This window comes from Bubalus bubalis, chromosome 10 (genome assembly GCF_019923935.1).
Source record: "Bubalus bubalis isolate 160015118507 breed Murrah chromosome 10, NDDB_SH_1, whole genome shotgun sequence".
Lineage (NCBI taxonomy): Eukaryota > Metazoa > Chordata > Mammalia > Artiodactyla > Bovidae > Bubalus > Bubalus bubalis.
The window spans coordinates 89,191,105-89,211,853 of NC_059166.1; the positions used below are offsets into that span (position 1 = coordinate 89,191,105).

At 41.1% G+C, this 20,749-nt stretch overlaps 1 protein-coding gene across 7 annotated transcripts in view; it reads left to right on the forward strand.

Moving 5' to 3' along the window:
- The window catches only part of FILIP1 (filamin A interacting protein 1), a 214,003-nt gene that overhangs the window by 173,479 nt on the left and 19,775 nt on the right, over nt 1-20,749 (forward strand). For 6 of the 7 annotated variants that reach the window (XM_006061996.4, XM_006061998.4, XM_044924504.2 and 3 more), the window contains one exon: nt 17,765-20,570. In XM_006061996.4, coding sequence (XP_006062058.1) covers nt 17,765-20,570 — 2,806 coding nt within the window. Of the gene's footprint in view, nt 1-2,165; nt 2,384-17,764; nt 20,571-20,749 lie in introns of those variants that run through there. The other variant, XM_044924507.1, reaches the window with a different exon arrangement.

Here is a 20,749-nt window from a genome sequence, read left to right on the forward strand (position 1 = left end):
AAGAATACTGGAGTGGGTTGCCATTTCCTTCACCAGAGGATCTTCTCAACCCAGGGATCGAACCTGGGTCTCTTGCATTGTAAGCAGAGACTTTACAGTTTGAGCCACGAGGGAAGTCCTGGGACTACCACTTACGCAGACTGAATGCAAGATACCACTTGAGTATGTAATCAATACTGACTCTTTCATTCCCTTCTCAGCGTGGATTTGTGTTGTCTGTGTCAAATTTAAACCACAATTTTGTATTTTTGCCAAGTGCCTCCCATTTTCAGCATGAATAAACTGTGCATAAACATATAACTAACTATCTATTATCAGATTCTGTGGCCTTGGCTCACATTGTTCTACCTAATTCTCATAATAACCCTGTAAGTTAGAACCCATATCCCTGTTATACAGCTGGATAAACTGAAGCCAGTGGAGTTATGAAACATATTCTCAGTGACCTACCAAGTAGATACCAAACCAAGATTCAGTCTTGGGTCTATTAGTTGCCAAGAAGCCCCTTTCTGCAAAACTCACAAGAACTTTTGTACAGCAGGTGAGGGCTACAGTTCCTTCTTTTCTTCTCGAATTTCCTATCAATGTGAAAACAGTTTGGAAAAACCCTCTAAAAAATTTAAAAACAAAAAAACCATAAACAACTAATTGGTTCAGTATCTGTAATCTTACCTGAATCATGAATGCTGCTTTATGTAACTTTTACCAAAATAACTTGATAATCAAAACACATTTATTCAGAACTGCAACCCTACAGGATGCACTAGTCTTTATCCTTAATTCATGCTGTTAAGAAGATAGACAGGTTCTTAAAGCAAAAAGCATGAGTGAACATCAGGGAGGTAGGAAAACATTTATCTTTAATTATTTTTCCTTCATATTTTTCTCTATGCCATAACATAATAGCTTATATTTATATAATAGAAAGTTATCTGAGGATTTAAAAATGCTCTGCAAGCATTTCATTGTTAACTTTAAAGTCAATGTGACTAATTTATCTGGTATTATGCTTTTATTCTATAATAAAAATATAATTTAACACAAATGATATACATATTGTATGCATATTGGTTAGAAAAAATTATACTGGAACTTCTAAGTTACCTAATGGCTTTTTGACTGAATACTCATGCAGATTCAGGAAAGAAAGAAGAAAGGAAACAAGGAAAAAAAGAAAGAATGAAAGAAAAAAGAAAGAAAGGGAGGGAGGAAGAAAGAGGGAATAAAAGAGAGAAAACTGTCCTCAAGGTGATTGAAGATTTTGAGAACAATACATAAATGTCACAGATACTCCTTGAAATTTGGCTGAATGCATTCACTGACTTTGTGTGAGAATGGCCATAGTTGTTTTTTGTTTTTTGTTTTTTTTTTTGCCATTTCAAAACACTTATAAGAAAGAAAGAAATACAGGTAAACATTTTTTTCAAGACACAATTGTTCTTACTGGTTCTTAAACTAATGGGTACTTGGCATTCTTTGGCACACTCTGTAGTGTTTTCATTTAGATAACACATAAATTAACCAGCACTTTGGTTGAAATGTGAATCCCCTCCTCTTGGCTGAATTGTAGATAAGGCTCCAGTGGGATCCCTGCTTATTTAAATTCCAGGGTGGGTTGAATAGAACTGTATGGCGTTTAAGTAGTTTGAAAAATCCGGAGTGAGGCCCATTTGACATTTTATGCGTGTCCTTTCTTTAACTTTTTCCTCCTCCTCCCCTTCGGTGCCCTCCCCAGGGAGCTTCCCTCAGGGTGGAACGTAATTCCCATTCACTGATTTTGCTTCTTAAGAGCTGCCTTCCCTGCCAGTCCCAGGCAGCTCCACCCCTTTTCTCAGACCAGAGTAAATCTGCACAATAATGAACCCTAGAGGGAAGAATTACATCACCAGTTAGTGGTCTCGGGCTGTTTTGCACAACATTCACCTTTCATTGTTCTGATGACAGGCCTGGAATGTGACGGTTAATTCCCTATGGAGTAGGGGGCTGAGCTGCTGTTGAACAAACTTCAGTACCTCTTAAAAAAACAAAACAAAACAAAAAACAAAAACAAAAGCTACCATGCTTCCTAGTATTAAGGTAAGGAGGTCAAGATCTGTTTTGATTTAAGCGACTCTAGTTACTTTGGTCCATGCGTGTTTCATTTGTTCATAGGCTTCCTTGGCAGTAAACTCATTTCTCAGTCTTGTGCAAAGAGCATCTTGGAAGCTGAGATGGGACACTTCTAGAGCTGACAAGGGCTGTAAGGACTCCACAACCTTTTCAACTTTCGGCGACAGGTTTTTCTGAGTGTGGACGGTGACAACCCTTGAAAATGACCAGCTTACTGTGACTTTCCTTGGTACCTCAGGCTCCTTGATTGGAAATGGCCAAGAAGCACCTTGTGGTATGAAGCGTGCTCCTGTTTTTCTATGGAGGGGAACACTTAATCTCACCCTACAGAAACTTGGGGAGTTTGTATAAGAATGGAAAAATCTCTTATCTTGCTGCCAGCAGTCCTACTAATGTGTTCTGAAGGCTTTTAACAACCTTTCCATGTGCTATAAATGTCTCTTCTAACTTATGATTTCTTGGGGAGCAAAAAACTAATTTGAGGTGAAAATATTATTTTCAAAGATTTTGTTGTTCTTGTTATGTGGATTTTCTGCAGATCTCTCTTTGCACATGTGGAGAAGGCTTGCAAAAGTTGGCAATGAATTGGATTGCACAGTGATCTAAAGAAAGCTGTGTTTATGCTGAAACAGTCAGTGTGGCAGTGATAACAAGAATAACAAAGCAAACAGGAGGTTTTATTTTAAAGTGTAAATGGCATTAAAATTCGGACCGTGTTAAACAGTTGTGTAAAAAGTTCAGCTTTAGTAATTTTTCAAACTGCCAAAAAGCACTGTCTGAATTTAGCAGAGTGTATAAAAACAAATAGCTTGTATTTAGCATTCAATAGGGCTAGAAGGTAGTGTCTTTCACAAAAGAAAAGAAAAGAAAAGAAAAGCCTTCATTTGGTCCTAATCAAATTCTTATAGCATGATTTCAGATCCATATGACCTGTTGTACAGAAATTTGTACATAAGGGCAGATGGTATGGTTTTCATTTGTGTAGATTTAATTTTGTGTAACATTGATTGTTAATGTTTTGTCTCTGTGTTTAAAGTGACGAAAATCTTGAATTCAACTGTGATGAAAATCTTGGGTTCACTGCATTGATCTGCCTGTATTCTTAATTCCATGTGACTGGATGAATTTCTGTTTGCTTGTAAGACTAAATATCCTTTCCACAACAGAAGGGCACGGCACATTTCTTTTTTTCTTGATCAACAATAGGATCAATACAAAAATTAAGTCTGAGTTTTGGAACTTTATTTGTTTTGACTTATTATTTTTAAAATTAGCTTTAAAGTTACTTGAAAAATATATGCTAAAATAATTTTTAAAGTATTTAATGAAATATCACATATGCTTATATTTAAAAACTTTTAAAAAGACTTTTGGATACAATGGCAATAAATTCAATTGGCATTTTCTAAAGGGAGAGGGTTATTTTTCTGAGTAAATAAATGCATGTGAATTCACTGCTATCAGTGATTTATGTACTTAAGTTAATTTGCTGCTTATTTCATGTCTATATTAAACAAATCTTATTTATGAAAATAGACTTACCCAAGAGACAGATGAATCGTATCTTAATAAAAGGCTTTGCCACAGGACATGTTTTTATATTGTGAGTTCCCATAATATATGAGCTTCAAATGTGACTTTTGCCCAGCAATCTATAAATACATGTACAGAGTAAAGTGGTAAAATGGGGTATGTGTGTACCCTTATGGATTATCTTCAACTTGTTTGAATAGGCTCAGGAAATCTGACTTCGGCTCCATCCCTCCCTGCATGTTCTAAGTGAACACAGGAGAGGCCTCTCTAGCCTGTGGGAGGACCCCTCATACTGAGGTTTCAGGGACCTCAAAATCCTCCCCACTCTCTGGCTTCCCTGGTAAATCACTCTCTTTAGCTTATTGTCTGAGGGTTAGTATTTCTTGTGATAATGCACAGTGTTACCTAGATGCATACGTGCTCAGTCGCTAAGTCTTATCCAACTCTTTTCAACACTGTGGACTGTAGCCTGCCAAGCTCCTTTGTCCATGGGATTTCCCAGGCAAGAATTCTGGAGTGGGTTGCCATTTCCTTTTCCAGGGGATCTGCTCCATCCCAGGGTTGAACCTGAGGCTCCTGCATCTCCTGCATTGGCAGGCGGATTCTTTACTACTGAGCCATCAGGAAAGCCTCGTTACCTAGAGGCCGCATCCCATAATTAGCAGTGATGCACCTTGGTGACACCTTCTTTGGGGATGGAATGGGTCTTTGGGTTAGGGTGAGGGGCCACTTGGAAGAAAGAGCTCAAGGCCACACAGTTAGAGACAAATTTCTCTGCTTCATGGCTTTTTCTGTTCCTCCTGAAAATCTTTCAGTAAATGTAGGCACCAGGCTGACTCTTCATCAACATCAAAGGGAAAGAATAACATCTTCTTCCTACTGTTATCTGATCAACCTGAAGTTGTGTGAGTAGTATTTTGACCAAATTATGCTAAGTCACTTCAGTCGTGTCCGACTCTGCGACCCCATAGACGGCAGCCCACCAGGCTCCCCCATCCCGGGGATTTTCCAGGCAAGAACACTGGAGTGGGTTGCCATTTCCTTCTCCAATGCATGAAAGTGAAAAGTGAAAGTGAAAGTGAAGTCGTGTCTGACTCTTAGTGACCCCATGGATTGCAGCCTAACAGGCTCCTCCATCCATGGGATTTTCCAAGCAAGAGTACTGGAGTGGGGTGCCATTGCCTCCTCCGTTGACCAAATTAAGGAATATGAAAACATAATAAACAATATTCTTACCTGGAAAATCCCAAGGACAGAGGAGCCTGGTGAGCAACAGTCCATGGGGTCGCACAAAGTAGGACATGACTGAGCAACTTACACAATAACACACTGTGGGTAGAAACTACTCATCTGTGTCCACAAAGAATCAGCAGCATTCTCAGGTTTCAAGAATGAGATGATCTTTCCTGCATAGTAGAGGCACCCACCCCCAATAGCTTTGGAGAATTCGTTCAGGTGGAGAGACAGGGAATACAGATTGGCAGTGAGTTTCAATTTAGCGTTGTTGCTAATAGTATCTAACATTTATTAGGTACTTATCTCTTTACATGTAAAAATTTATGTGATCTGACAATGACCCTGTGCTCAGATACTATTATCCCGCTTTGATACAGAAGAAAACTGAAGAAGAAAGACATTAAGAAACTTGATTAAGTTAGGATGGTGCAGAGTGAGACGCAAACCGGATAGTTTGGCTCTAGAGCACGTACTCAGAACTACCACACTGAACAGAGGGTTAGCTCAGAAATGACAGTTCAGTTCAGTCGCTCAGTCATGTCCGACTCTTTGTGACCCCATGAATCGCAGCACGCCAGGCCTCCCTGTCCATCACCAACTCCCGGAGTTCACTCAGACTCAGGTCCATCGAGTCAGCGATGCCATCCAGCCATCTCATCCTCTGTTATCCCCTTCTCCTCCTGCCCCCAATCCCTCCCAGCATCAGAGTCTTTTCTAATGAGTCAACTCTTCGCATGAGGTGGCCAAAGTACTGGAGTTTCAGCTTTAGCATCATTCCTTCCAAAGAAATCCCAGGGTTGATCTTCAGAATGGACTGGTTGGATCTCCTTGCAGTCCAAGGGACTCTCAAGAGTCTTCTCCAACACTACAGTTCAAAAGCATCAGTTCTTCAGCACTCAGCTTTCTTCACAGTCCAACTCTCACATCCATACATGACCACAGGAAAAACCATAGCCTTGACTAGACGGACGTTTGTTGGCAAAGTAATGTCTCTGCTTTTGAATATGCTATCCAGGTTGGTCATAACTTTCCTTCTAAGGAGTAAGCGTCTTTTAATTTCATGGCTGCAGTCACCATCTGCAGTGATTTTGGAGCCCCCCAAAATAAAGTCTGACACTGTTTCCACTGTTTCCCCATCTATTTCCCATGAAGTGATGGGACCAGATGCCATGATCTTTGTTTTCTGAATGTTGAGTTTTAAGCCAACTTTTTCACTCTCTTCTTTGAAATTGTCTGTTATCACTGTTCTTAAAGTCCTTCAAGAAGTCTGTATAACCCTCAGGATGGTGCCTGACTCCTTAGGAGTCACATCCAAACTGATGATCTGACCTCCGTCTTCCACGGGAGTCTCATCTCTTGACATCGTCCCACCTCCTACTGTGTGTACTGAGGTTGACTACTGTTCTGAACTGAATTTCAGATGTCCTATTTTCTTGCATTTGCATGCTCTTTGCCCTTTACAGGGCACAGTGTTTTTTCCATTCTTCATCAGAACAACCTTTGTTTATTCACTCATTGTACAAATACTGGTTGAGCACCTACTGTGTGTTAGGTGCTATAGGAGAAGGGCTAGTGTTCAGCCCTGGACTCTGCTCTTACGGTGCTTTTGTTTTGTGCAGCGATGGAAAGACAGTGTCTAAGGTACATGAATAAAGGAACCAGATCCTTTTAGACAGGGAAAGTGCATTAAAAGAAATAAACAGGGAGTCCTGATGGAATGTGGCCAGGAAAGCTGTTTTCAAAAGGCTAACTAGAGAAGGCCTCTCTGGGAAGGAGGTGTGAACCAAAATCTGAAGGATGAGACAGAAGAGGACCTGGGCTGATAGTGTGTGGCTATGCAGGTGGCAGCTCCTGACCAGAAAGCAATGGGGCCAAAATCCGGTCCTCATTTGGCATATCAAGCCAGGCCTGGTTCCCAAGGGAGGAGGGTGACCCTACTGTAGTTCCCCCAAAGGGGCCATATGGGCTGCTCCCACAGCAGGGGATCGAGACTGGAAAAACAGTTACAGGAACATGAACAATGACTTCCTCCAATCGCACCTCCACCATTGCATGAAGTGAAGAAGTGAAGTGAAGTCGCTCAGTCGTGTCCGACTCTTTGCGACCCCATGGACTGTAGCCTACCAGGCTCCTCCATCCATAGGATTCTCCAGGCAAGAATACTGGAGTGGGTTGCCATTTCCTTCTCCAGGGGATCTTCCCGACCCAGGGATCGAACCCAGGTCTCCCACATTGCAGGCAGACGCTTTAACCTCTGACTGCTTTAACCACCGTTGCATGGAGGAGCCTGAATTCAGAGCACAAATGGTATTTCTTACAGAGCATTGCAATTTATTTTTTTTTATTCCAAGCACCTGATACATTGTTTTATGATGATGTTTTATAACCCATTTTTTTTGAATTATCGAGTGAATTAATGAATCCTAGCTACCTTCTACGTGAGTCAGAGAGCTTTGTACTGGAATGTAGGAACAGAGAGCATGTTCTCAGTGATTCTCAAATATGGGCCTCTGTTGGGCAGCAAATTAACAGGGGAAAAACAGTTGTTTCAATGGTTTGGGGCAAAAATAAATAATTTCCTAGACTTTAATTTCTACTGTTACTGAGAGTAATTTATTATACTAGTAATATAGTAAGTGATTTATTTCTGAATATAGCATTTGTAAATTTAAATTAGCATCTTACTATACTAGATTTTCATGAAGACTAAATTCGAATTTTACAGTGGCGTCTGGTTGCTACCAAATGTTGCCAAGCACCGAGCGTGTGCTCACCTAGTAGGAGGAAATCTCACCATCTTCAAAAGAAGAATTTGTTATCAGCCATGAGCTTCTCATGCCTTTCAGTTGCTGCCAGTTGTGGCTTTTAAAGATAGATTGTGTGTGTGCGCTCCGTCGCTCATTCATGTCTGACTTTGTGAGCCCATGGATTGTAGCCCACCAGTCTTCTCTGTCCATGGGATTATCCTGGCAAGAATACTAGAGTGGGTTGCCGTTTCCTACTCCAGATGATCTTCCTGACGTATCTGAACCTGATCGAACCTGCCTCTCCTGCATATCCTGTATTGGCTGGTGAATTCTTGACCACTGCGCCATCTGAGAAGCCCACCAAGCTACTTAGTTCTGTACTATGTAAAGCAAAGAAGAACTAAAGAGCCTCTTGATGAAAGTGAACGAGGAGAGTGAAAAAGTTGTCCTAAAGCTCAACATTCAGAAAACAAAGATCATGGTGTCTGGTCCCATCACTTCAGGGCAAATAGATGGGGAAACAGTGGAAAGAGTGGCAGACTTTATTATTTTGGGCTCCAAAATTACTGCAGATGGCAATTGCAACCATGAAATTAAAAGACGCTTACTCCTTGGAAGAAAAGTTATGACCAACCTAGACAGCATATTAAAAAGCAGAGACATTACTTTGCCAACAAAGGTCCGTATCGTCAAGGCTATGGTTTTTCCAGTGGTCATGTATGGATGTGAGAGTTGGACTGTGAAGAAAACTGAGCACTGAAGAATTGATGCTTTTGAACTGTGGTGTTGGAAAAGACTCTTGAGAGTCCGTTGGACTGCAAGGAGATCCAAGCAGTCCATTCTAAAGGAAATCAGTCCTGAATATTCAATGAAAGGACTGACCCTGCAGCTGAAACTCCAATACTTTGGCCACCTGATTCGAAGAACTGATTCATTTGAAAAGACCCTGATGCTGGGAATGATTGAAGGTGGAAGGAGAAGGGGAGGACAGAGGATGAGATGGTTGAATGGCATCACTGACTCAATGGACATGGGTTTGAGTAAACTCTGGAAGTTGGTGATGAACAGGAAGGTCTGGCATGCTGCAGTATGTGGGGTCACAAGGACTCGGACACAACTGAGTGACTGAATTGAACTGAACTGATATGTTCTAGCTGGGGGGGAAATGCACGTGATTTAAGACTTCAAACTGTAGGCAAGCTTGACTCTTAAGGTTCATTCATCTCTAATTACTATCATGCCCTTGCTAGTTTTAACCTGTGGTTTTTCTTGAAAAATAGAGAGACATATACACAGGGAGAGGTGAAGAGCAAAAATAGTGGAGGGGAAGGAAACAGTGAGCAGGGAGATTAGCATGGTCTGGATGAGAAACAAACCTAGGATGAGATTAGCATGGTCTGGATGAGAAACAAACCTAGGATGACATCAGAGTTTTCAAATGGGGTCCGATGGATTAAGATAGTGACAAGTGACAACGGAGAGACAACAAGAGACAAAGAGAGAATTAGAATTGCTGGTTTGGAGCTAATGCTGACAAGTCTGGAGAAATGGTTGAAAAGTGGGAGTGCCAAGAAAGATGGAGAAAAAGATCTGTGAAATCTTACATGCTTTACTTCCAAGGAAAAAAGTGAGAAGGAACATAGTCCAGTGCGGCCCTGAGTCTTTAGGAGGAGAGACTGACAATTGTTTCAGGGACGGTGTTTATCTCAAAGATGGAAAAGCAGGAGAAGGCTTAAAAAAAATCTTTCATTTCCCCCTTTTCCTCCAAAACCATTTATTTTTTGACTCTAAAAGGAAAGAAATTAACAAATATCTGTGGAACAGTACAATATGAGCTGCTTTTCCTGGCATTAGTTTGAGTAAGTGAAAATGGATCCCAATAAGCAAGAAAAAGTCAGAGTCTTCAACAAGCTTACCTTAATAAACATAGAAATGAATGAAAAAATCACCCACAATCACAATAATAGGAGAGTCATGTGGTACTGTAAGGAAAGAGAATATCTGACCAGTCTCCAAACTAGCTGAGACTTGGGTGGACAAAAGCTAAAGACTATATACAATAAGGGGTTAAATTTTATTATGGAAAATTTCAAAAAATTTACAAAAATAGAAAGAATAGTATAATGAACCCCCATGTACTTAACTTCAACAATTAATCAATTTATGACCAATCTGGTTTCACCTATCCTAACTCCCCTAGATTATTTTTCATGTTAATTCCAGACATATCATTTCATTTGTAAATATTTCAATATGTATTTCTAAAATATAAAGATTCTTTTGAAAATATTGTCAAGATCCTTTACCATACCTAACATTTAATAATTCCTTAATATAATTTTTCCAATTATCTCATTTTTTTAAAAATTTGGATGAGAATTGAAACAGATTCAATTTCTTTTAATCCATAGTTTCAACTCCCACACTCTTTCTTCTTGGGATTTATTTATTGAAGAAACTAGGTTTTTTAACTGTATAGACTCTACATTTTGAATTTTCCTGATTGTATCATCATAATGTCATTTAGTATGTTTCTTGCCCCTGTGAAGCTCAATCTGATTCAGGTTCAATTTTTTTTGGTAAGAATATTTCTTGGGTGGAGGTCTATACATACGTACACAGTATCTGGCTATCTTTTAGGAAACATTGATGAGCCTTGCCTATGCCCATTATTTCATTGCGGATTGCAAAATGGTGGTATTTTATAATTCCCTCTTTATGAATTCTACCATTATTCATTTATTAACTAAACTGTTTCTATCAAGATAAACAAAGGGCTTTAAAGTGGGAACAAGCAAGTATCTCACATCTAACACATGAGGTTAAAGATATTGGCCCTACCTTACCTGTGTCTTATGTCCAGTTGCCTGTTTCTCCTTCCTTTATAATCAAGATCTCAAACAATTAGTCTCAGGTACTTGTCTCTATTTTTTTTCCCAGCTAAGCTTTATTCTGTATTTTGTCCCTGAACTCCATGAAAACTGCTCATGCAAAGAATTGTCCATATGCATACTGACATATCCAATAGAAGGATTTAAAATTTCTTTAAATTTGAATTTAAATGAAAACAATGGCCATTTTCCTATCTCTCACTGTCCTTCCAGAGTATTGTGCTATGGACATGTCCCCTTCCTGCCCTGTTGGTGTCTGCAAACCCACTATTTCCTGGATTCCCTCCTAACTCTCTGGCCCTCCCTACTGAGCCTCTCTCATTACATTCCTTGATGTTTTCTCATCTTAATGTCTTTTTTCTGTCCTTGCTCCTCTTTCTCTCTGATGTCTCATACCTCTCATTCATCTCATCCTCTCTCATGACTAAATTTTTTTTTTTTTTAATATCCATTCATTTGGCTGTGCCAGGTCTTAGTTGCTGTTGTGGCATGCAAGCAAGCTCTCAGTTGCAGCACGTGGGATCTAGTTCCCTGACCAAGGATTGAACCCCGGACTCCTTGCACTGGGAGCTCAGAGTCTTAGCCACTGGACCTCCAGGGATGTCCTTCTCTCATGGCTTTAGATTACACTGCCACTGGACACTCCCAGTCTGTATCTTTATTCATCTCCTGAACTCCAGGCTCCCAATAAGCATTTCACTTGTAGGTTCTCGACAACCTCAAAGTCAGTGTGCCTTTTTTGGAGCATCATGAGCTATCCCTCCAAGTCTGTTTTTCTTCTCCTAGCCTATATGTGATAAGCAATGAGAGCAAACTAATAACCCTGTCCAGAAGGTGGAGAGTCTCTCCAAATTTCCCCCTCTCCATCCTCCCTCAGTCTGTCACCAAACCCTATAAACTCTGTCTCCTAAGAATCACTATATGACCCTGTTTCTCCTTTTTTTTCAATGACATGACTTTAGTTCAGACTTCATTGTATTTCTCAGCTCCTTTTTTTGCAGCATCCTGATTTTTAGCTTCTCCAGAGCTGTTGAACTTCCTCATATTTTGAATCCCAAGTTCAGATCCATCCTGTTAGCCCACAGGGGGCTTGGAGTGGCTTGTCTCTCCTTTCCAACCTCTTTTCTCCATACTGTTCCCACAGATACCCTTCATTTCAATTAAACCACCTATTATGACTATTTCCCAATTGTGTGCTTTTACCATGCTGTTTCCACTAGACTCCTACTTTAGACTCAGCAGGCCACATACGGTATCTGCCTCTTCTTAGTTATGTTTTACAAGCTTTTAAAAATGTAAGAACCATTCATCTGTAGATTGTATTTTGTAGATCTGTAGTTTGAAGGTAGAGTTGACAAGATTTGTTGAAGAACTGAATGAGGATGCCTAGGACTCAAGGATGACTCTAGATCTGGACCCAAACATCTGGGAGAATTTGGTTGTAGTTGACTGATGTGAGGAAGATGTGGTTGGAACAGGCACATGGGGAGGACTGGGAGCTCAGGAAGATGATGAAAAACAGCCCCGCAGGCTCATGGATGCCCAGTGATGACGTCCCTGCTGCTGAATGGGTTGATGTCAGCAGCAGAGAGAGCCTGAATGTATTTAAAGTGCTTTGTGCATTGACCTGTCCTTCAATTAATCACCGGGGTCATGTTTCCATTGACAAATTCTGGATACAAACTGATACACTGGGTGTATGATGAAACAGTTCAAGGAGGATCTTGACAGTTCCAGAAAGATACGCTAAATCAAATAAGACACAATTAACCTAAACAAACGGGCTTCCCAGGTGGCACTAGTGATAACGAACCCACCTGCCAATACAGGATACATAAGAAATGTGGGTTCGATCCCTGAAGGAGGGCATGGCAACCCACTCAGTATTCTTGCCTGGAGAATCCGCGTGGACAGAGGAGCCTGGGGGCTACAGTCCATTGGGTCGCAAAGAGTGGGACACGACTGAAGCGACTTAGCACGCACGCATGCAACCTAAACAGAGTCTTGCAAACTTCAGCTCTCCAAGCAATACCTACTTGAGGAATAACATTATTGTTAAAAGCACTGTGGTCAAACAGATCTGGTCCAAAATCCCAATCTTACCTTCTTAGTCCTGTTCCCTTGATTAAGTCAAATAACTTCCCTGTTTATAAAACAGTATAGTAATGAGTAACCTTTGCTCAAAGGATTGTTATAAAAATGAAATCAACTAATAAAAACACTTAACACAGCCAGGGATGTATTATATTAGACGCTTGGTAAATAAAATGTTTTATTATCAGAACACCTTTCTTCTTATCTCTTATTTTTTTAAAAATCAAGTATCAGCAAAAATTTGAGATTGGGAAGTTCTTTTAAGAGCCTCTTGAAATTTTAGAACTAATTTTAGAACTAAAGGTTTTCTAGTGCCTGAAACATTATTTTCCCAGAAAAAGTTTTCTTATCAGTCCAAACTCCATCTGAAAATCACAGCTGCCTTCTCTTAATTTTTTCAAATTCTGCTTTCACCTCTTTCTGCCTTAAGATTAATAAACCTATTTTATGTTTTCTACCATATTTTAAGCCACTCTTTTATATTTGTTTACAATTTTCTCCCTTTATCTGATATCTTAGAAAACTTTCCAGGGCTTTTTCTTAATATGTTTTTTTCTTCAGATATAATTTATATATTACAAAATTCACCAATTTTAATTATACGTTTTGATGAGTCTTGAAAAATGTGTACCTCATAAACAGAACATTTCAGCCTATACTTTTAACATCTTAACAAAAATTATTGAATTTCTGGACATGTTTATAAACGACAAATTTGTAAGTTAAAAAAAATAGTTTTATTGGGTATGAAAGAGAAATGAGGACTACATTTAAGAATAGTTATTAAGAAAGGCAAGAGAATTATGAAGAATCTATTAGATTATTGTCTTCCTTTTGTCCTCTAAATAAGATAAAATGTTTGCAGAAAATTAAGAACTTGCCAAGAATAAATTTGATTTCAGAATACTTAATGCTCTGCTTCCAACTGCTGATGAGAATTAGGGCACTAATTCACTTTCTTAGTCTTGGTCTTCTGGTTTGTTTCCTTTTAATGTTAATATGTTCAGAGCCAGGGTATGTTTGAAGAAAGGCAAGACGGATAGAAAATAGAGCAGAGGGAGGTAGTAAGACCAGTGGGCACATAAAGCACCAAAATCCTCTTAATTTTCTCTTTCAACAATGTAATTATGTGGAAAGAGTGCCCTGTAATGTAGAGCAAATTAAGTGTTTAAAGTACAATGTGAAAGTGTAACTATTAGAAAATTGTCTGAAATAGAAACATAATATGCCATAGTCGTTACGGTTTTTGAAATGTGCACAATGATATAATAATGCTTCTCAATGTTTGTTTAATGTAAAAAGGAGGATTTGTAGATATGGCAGAAGGGGAAAAAAAAAAAAAAAAAGCCACCTGAAAATGGAATGCCAAAATTGACCGAAAGGGCAGGTCAGTGGAGACAAGCCCTCTCTTTCTTTGGCGCCCCTGTTTTGTTCCATGGGTCTCTCCTTGCACCTTTCTCTCCATTCCACTTTGTATTTGTTTACAACTCTCTCCCTTTATCTGGCATCTTAGAAAACTTTCCAGGGCTTTTTCTTAATGTTTTTTTCTTCAGATATAATTTGAAGAAAATTATATCTCCCCACCTCAGTCCCCTCTCCCCCTCTCCCCACATGTGTTCCCATAGCTCCTCCTCCTTCTTTTGCCCTTTATTTCTGGGCATTTCCCAAAGTTTTTTCCTCCATCCTTTCCTTTTTCTCTCTGTGCATAGTTTCTCCTTTGGTGATCATATTTATTCCCATGTTTAAGGGACTGTCACTTCCCTTATTGAAATACAAACCCAAGATCTACCGTCTTAAAATTTTTCTTAAGTATACAATATAGTATTGTTAACTATTGTCTGGTATACTTTGCAAGTTAGTGTTGCTTCAACTCTCAATTTCTGCCAATACCGTTTCTCATCTCTTTTCCTGCTTCTATTAAAGGCACTACTATTTGCAATTATTCAGACCTAAAGGACTGAAGTAATTTTTTCTCTCTCTCTCTTCCTGCCAGTGAGTGAGCAGTCACAAAGTCCACATTATCTTTTGCAAAGTCTTCGCAGTTCATTCTTCCCATCCCCAATGCCCTGCCTACAGACACTTGAATGCAGGTCTCTGTGCAGAAAGACTGTTGGCAGAGTGTCCTGACTGAGCCATACAAGTCTACCAAGTCCTGGATCTAACCCTCAGCTACACCAACTGGGAAACTGGGCTTTGGGAGCCTGCCGAGAATGGGTTGTGTATCGCTGTTAGGTCCACTTTAAAGGATGAAAGTAAAAGTGAAAGTCACTCAGTGGTGTCCGACTCCTTGCAACCCCGTGGACTGTATAGTCCATGGAATTCTGCAGGCCAGAATACTGGAGTGGGTAGCCTTTTCCTTCTCCAGGGGGTCCTCCCAACCCAGGGATTGAACCCAAGTCTCCTGCATCGCAGGCAGATTCTTGATCAGCTGAGCCACAAGGGAAGCCCTTAAAAGATGAGAATGGCTTAAAATGTGAAAGAAGAGGGAAGGAGAGAAAGTTTAATGGGCCTAGAAAAAGAGAACCAGTCACAGGTAAGAGGACCTGAAAAATGTGGTTTTATGGAGCCAAGATCTAAGGTTATGCCCTTGGCTCACAGAATTATCTACTGAGCAGAAAACGCTATGCTTTTCTCTGGTTGAAACATCACTGCCCCAGGTTTTACTATCAAAGTCAAGATAATGATGTAAAAATACTTACAGATTAAACACAAAAAGCATTGAACAGACTTCCCATGTGGAGGAAATAGTGTGCCCTCTAGTTCTTATATTTGTTTTTGTGTTTTATTATATCCATGTGTTGAGTCTGTGTCAGTCACTTTACCATCTCTCAGTCTTTAGAACATCCTGTGAGGGAGGTTTTAGTATCCATTTCACCTTCCTTTACAGCCTAGAAAACATAGGGTCAAGTGTTTCAGTTGAGCCAGGATTCAGGTACAGTTGTGTCTGACCCCAAAGTCTATGTTTTAGCCATTCCTACTCTCTGCCTCTAATAGCAGACGCATAAGATTCTTCAACAACTATCTTTAGAACTTTCAACACTTTAAGCCTTAAATTTGAGAATAGTGATATTTTAAAGGAATTTGTCTCTAACAATCTAGTGAGGTCAAGGAATTTGAAAATATCCCCTGAAGTCTCTTATTCTACAGTAAGGTAACATTTCAGTTGTTTTGACGCCAAGTAAAAAGATAAGATAATCAATAAAATGCCCTTTTACACAGTAGGAACCACAATTAGTGAAGCTGTTACAGTATACTCGTTCAACTCATGGATTTGAAAATAATATTTTTGTCTTATTTTATAAATAAAGCCATAATGAGTTTGGAAGTTACCCATTTCAGTTAATAGATGCTTAGATACAACGGTATATTTTATAGAAATAAATTCTATGAAAAAAACTTAATGACATGAGCTGAGCTATGTCTATAGTAACTGTCTGACGCTGGGTTTGATTATAGTTACTCTGTGTATGTTCAATCATTTCTTGCACAGTTCAATATGACACTATTAACTGTTAGCTGTTATCAGCTGTCAGATTAGCTGTTATCCAAGTAAATCTAATCTAATCCAAGTTCATCTAATTATGAAATAAATCTTTCATAATAAATAAAGTTCAAAATATACTGAAAGAAAAAAATGTACTTACAACAAATACATTAGTGGTTGTTTATAACTTGCTTCTCATGTAAGCATAAATTACTAAACGCATTCTTATACTACATATGGTAAATATTATATTAACTTTGTTTTATGGATAATTGAAAAGAACTGTTAAAAATTGGTGTAAGCTAACTGACAGCCATAAGTACTGTAAATATACTTTGGTCTACTTATATTTCTACTTTTTAAAGCTATACATTAACATTAAAATCTATACATTAACACCGTAACCCTGGAGAAGGAAATGGCAACCCACTCCAGTATTCTTGCCTGTGAAATCCCACGGACAGAGGAGCCAGGCAGGCTACAGTACTGCAGTCTATGGGGTTGCAAAGAGTCAGACACGACTTAGCAACTAAACACCACCACCACCGTAGAGAAAATGCATTTCATGCATATACAACAGTAATTCCTGTGACTGCCACGTCTTTTTGGATTGATAGGAATTTGTGTTTCCTCCCTACCTGGCTCTCAATCTAAAAGGAAATGTTTAAATCAGAAAACAGAGACAAGATGCTGTACCAGCCCTGGTGTTAACTAAAGTCAGTTATGTAGCTCAGCTCTCTATCAGAAAGCTTGTCTTGCCCTGCTCCTGTCATACAATACAAGGAAACCCAAAGCATCTTCTTTTCTGAGTCTTCCCTTTCAGTTAAAGTAAATTTATCTTTTGAAGTCTGACGATGCGAGGTGAAGAGCAAGTATCCTGGGCTGTACCGCATGAGACCCCAGACCCATTCCTTTCTGACTCTTCCTTGGGATGACAGTGGGAGTACCTGCCTCAGAGGCTTGCCATGAGAATAAGTAAAGACTACTGCCTAGAATACAGAAAATTCTACATAGTCATTATTATTGCAAAACCTAAATTTTACTCCATTGTTATATTATTGAAGTATAACATATATATAGAAAGGTACTCATCAGGATTCAACTTACTGAAATTTCAGAAGCTGAATAATTCTGTGTAAAAGGCACACCGATTATGGAACAGAAACTAGTGAAAAGCCCTCTCCAGGCACCCTTCTAGTTGCTACCCCTTACTATGGGTAGCCAGCATCCTGACTTCTGGTTGGTTTTGTTTATGGCTATGTGTTAAACCTTCATATTTCAGTAATTGACAGGGGATTTATTATAATAACATTTTATTTTTGGTTCATATCTAAGACAATCTTATTGCTGATTAATCTTTTAATGGGCTTCCTAGGTGGTGCTAGTGGTAAAGAACCTGCCTGCCAATGCAGAAGACCTAAGAGACATGGGTTGGATCCCTGGGTTGGGAAGATCCCCTGGAGGAGGGCATGGTGACGTACTCCAGTATTCTTGCCTGGAGAATCCCATGGACAGAGGAGCCGGGTGGGCTACAGTCCATAGGGTCACAAAGAGTTGGACACGACTGAAGAGACTTAGCATGCATGCAATCTTCTAATATGTATAAAAACATATCATAAATAAAATATCATGTAATAAAATAAGATATTTTAATATATTTTGTTTTCTAGGTTGAAAAAACTCCTTGAACAGGAAAAAGCTTACCAAGCCCGCAAAGAAAAGGAAAACGCTAAGCGGCTCAACAAACTGAGAGATGAGCTTGTGAAACTCAAGTCCTTTGCACTCATGCTGGTGGATGAAAGGCAAATGCATATCGAGCAACTTGGCCTGCAGAGCCAGAAAGTACAGGACCTGACTCAGAAACTGAGGGAAGAGGAAGAAAAGCTCAAAGCCATCACTGCCAAGTCCAAAGAAGACAGGCAGAAATTGCTCAAGTTGGAAGTGGACTTCGAAAACAAGGCATCAAGGTTTTCCCAGGAGCATGAAGAGATGAATGCTAAGTTGGCCAGTCAGGAGTCTCACAACAGACAACTCAGACTCAAGCTGGTTGGCCTGACTCAGAGAATCGAGGAGTTGGAAGAGACCAACAAAAACCTTCAGAAGGCAGAAGAAGAGCTTCAGGAACTAAGAGATAAGATTGCTAAAGGGGAATGCGGCAACTCCAGCCTCATGGCAGAAGTGGAAAATCTACGGAAGCGCGTGCTTGAGATGGAAGGTAAAGACGAAGAGATCACGAAAACCGAGTCCCAGTGCCGGGAACTGAAGAAGAAACTGCAGGAGGAAGAACACCATAGCCGGGAGCTCAAACTTGAAGTTGAGAAGTTACAGAAGAGAATGTCGGAACTGGAGAAATTGGAAGAAGCGTTCAGCAAGAGTAAATCCGAGTGCACCCAGCTGCACTTAAATCTGGAGAAAGAAAAGAACTTAACCAAGGACCTGCTCAACGAATTGGAGGTGGTCAAGAGTCGGGTTAAAGAACTGGAATGTTCTGAAAGTCGATTGGAAAAGGCTGAATTAAGCCTCAAAGACGATCTTACAAAGTTGAAGTCCTTTACCGTGATGCTGGTGGATGAAAGGAAAAATATGATGGAAAAAATAAAGCAAGAGGAGAAAAAAGTGGATGGACTCAACAAAAATTTTAAGGTGGAACAAGGAAAGGTTATGGACGTCACGGAAAAACTCATCGAAGAAAGTAAGAAGCTTTTAAAGCTGAAATCTGAAATGGAGGAAAAGGTATACAATTTAACAAAAGAGAGAGATGAGTTAATAGGCAAACTGAAAAGTGAAGAAGAAAAATCCTCTGAATTAAGCTGCAGTGTGGACTTATTAAAGAAGAGACTTGATGGAATAGAGGAAGTGGAGAGAGAAATAACAAGAGGAAGGTCTCGAAAAGGACCTGAGCTCACCTGCCCCGAAGATAACAAAATTAAGGAACTAACACTGGAAATTGAGAGACTGAAGAACCGTCTCCAACAACTGGAGGTGGTGGAAGGAGACTTGATGAAAACGGAAGATGAGTATGACCAGCTGGAGCAGAAATTTAGAACCGAGCAGGATAAGGCCAATTTCCTCTCTCAGCAACTTGAGGAGATCAAACACCAAATCGCCAAGAACAAAGCCATAGAGAAAGGCGAGGCAGTGAGCCAAGAAGCCGAGCTGAGACACAGATTTCGGCTGGAAGAAGCCAAAAGTCGTGATTTAAAAGCTGAGGTCCAAGCTCTTAAAGAGAAGATTCACGAACTGATGAACAAAGAAGATCAGCTTTCTCAGCTCCAAGTGGATTACTCTGTCCTTCAACAGAGGTTTATGGAAGAAGAAAATAAGAACAAAAGCATGGGCCAGGAGGTCCTCCATCTGACCAAAGAGCTGGAGCTGTCCAAGCGGTACAGCCGCGCCTTGCGACCCAGCGTGAACGGGCGCAGGATGGTGGACGTTCCCGTGACATCCACGGGCGTGCAGACGGATGCCCTAGGCAGCGAGGCGGCGGAGGAGGACACACCGGCCGTGTTCATTCGGAAATCCTTTCAGGAAGAAAACCACATCATGAGCAACCTTCGCCAGGTAGGACTGAAGAAGCCTCTGGAACGTTCGTCGGTTCTAGACAGGTATCCGCCCGCGGCCAACGAGCTCACCATGAGGAAGTCCTGGATCCCGTGGATGAGGAAGAGGGAGAACGGGCCCCCGGTGGCTCCAGAGAAGGGGCCCCGAGCCAGTGCCAGCCCAGGGCACCCGGGAGAGCTGGTCCTCTCGCCCAAGCAGGGCCAGCCGCTGCACATTCGCGTGACCCCGGACCACGAGAACAGCACCGCCACTCTGGAGATCACCAGCCCCACAGCAGAAGAGTTCTTCTCGAGCACCACCGTCATCCCCACCCTGGGCAATCAGAAGCCAAGGATCACCATCATCCCCTCCCCAAACGTCCTGTCTCAGAAGCAGAAAGGCGCAGACGCTACCCTCGGCCCGGAGAGAGCCATGTCCCCAGTCACCATCACCACCTTTTCCAGGGAGAAGACCCCAGAGGGCGGGAGGGGGGCGTTTGCCGACCGGCCCACGTCCCCCATCCAGATCATGACCGTGTCCACATCGGCAGCCCCGACGGACATCAATGTCCCTCCCGAATCCCAGGAAATGCCCGTGGGAAGGACGGTCCTCAAGGTCACCCCGGAGAAGCAGCCTGGACCAACCCCAGTCCGGAAATACAACGCCAATGCCAATATCATAACCACGGAAGACAACAAAATCCACATTCACCTAGGCTCTCAGTTTAAGCGAGGCCCGGGGACTTCGGCTGAAGGGGCGAGTCCAGTGATCACTGTCCGACCGGTCAACGTGACGGCTGAGAAGGAGGTGTCCACCGGCACAGTCCTCCGCTCGCCCAGGAACCACCTCTCGCCCCGCCCTGGCGCGAGCAAAGTGACCAGCACCATCACCATTACCCCGGTCACGACTTCATCAGCCAGAGGAACCCAGTCAGTGGTGAGTAGAGGGCGGATCCTGGTTCAGGCCAAAGCGGGGGTCAGGCAGGGAAGTGAAGACAGAATAACCCAGTGTCCCAAAGGCAACCAAAGCACATGTCTCTCCTCTGCGGAACCCACTACCGGATGTTTCCCAAGAGACTGTCTACATCAAGAAATGAGAATAAAAAGGAACCTCCT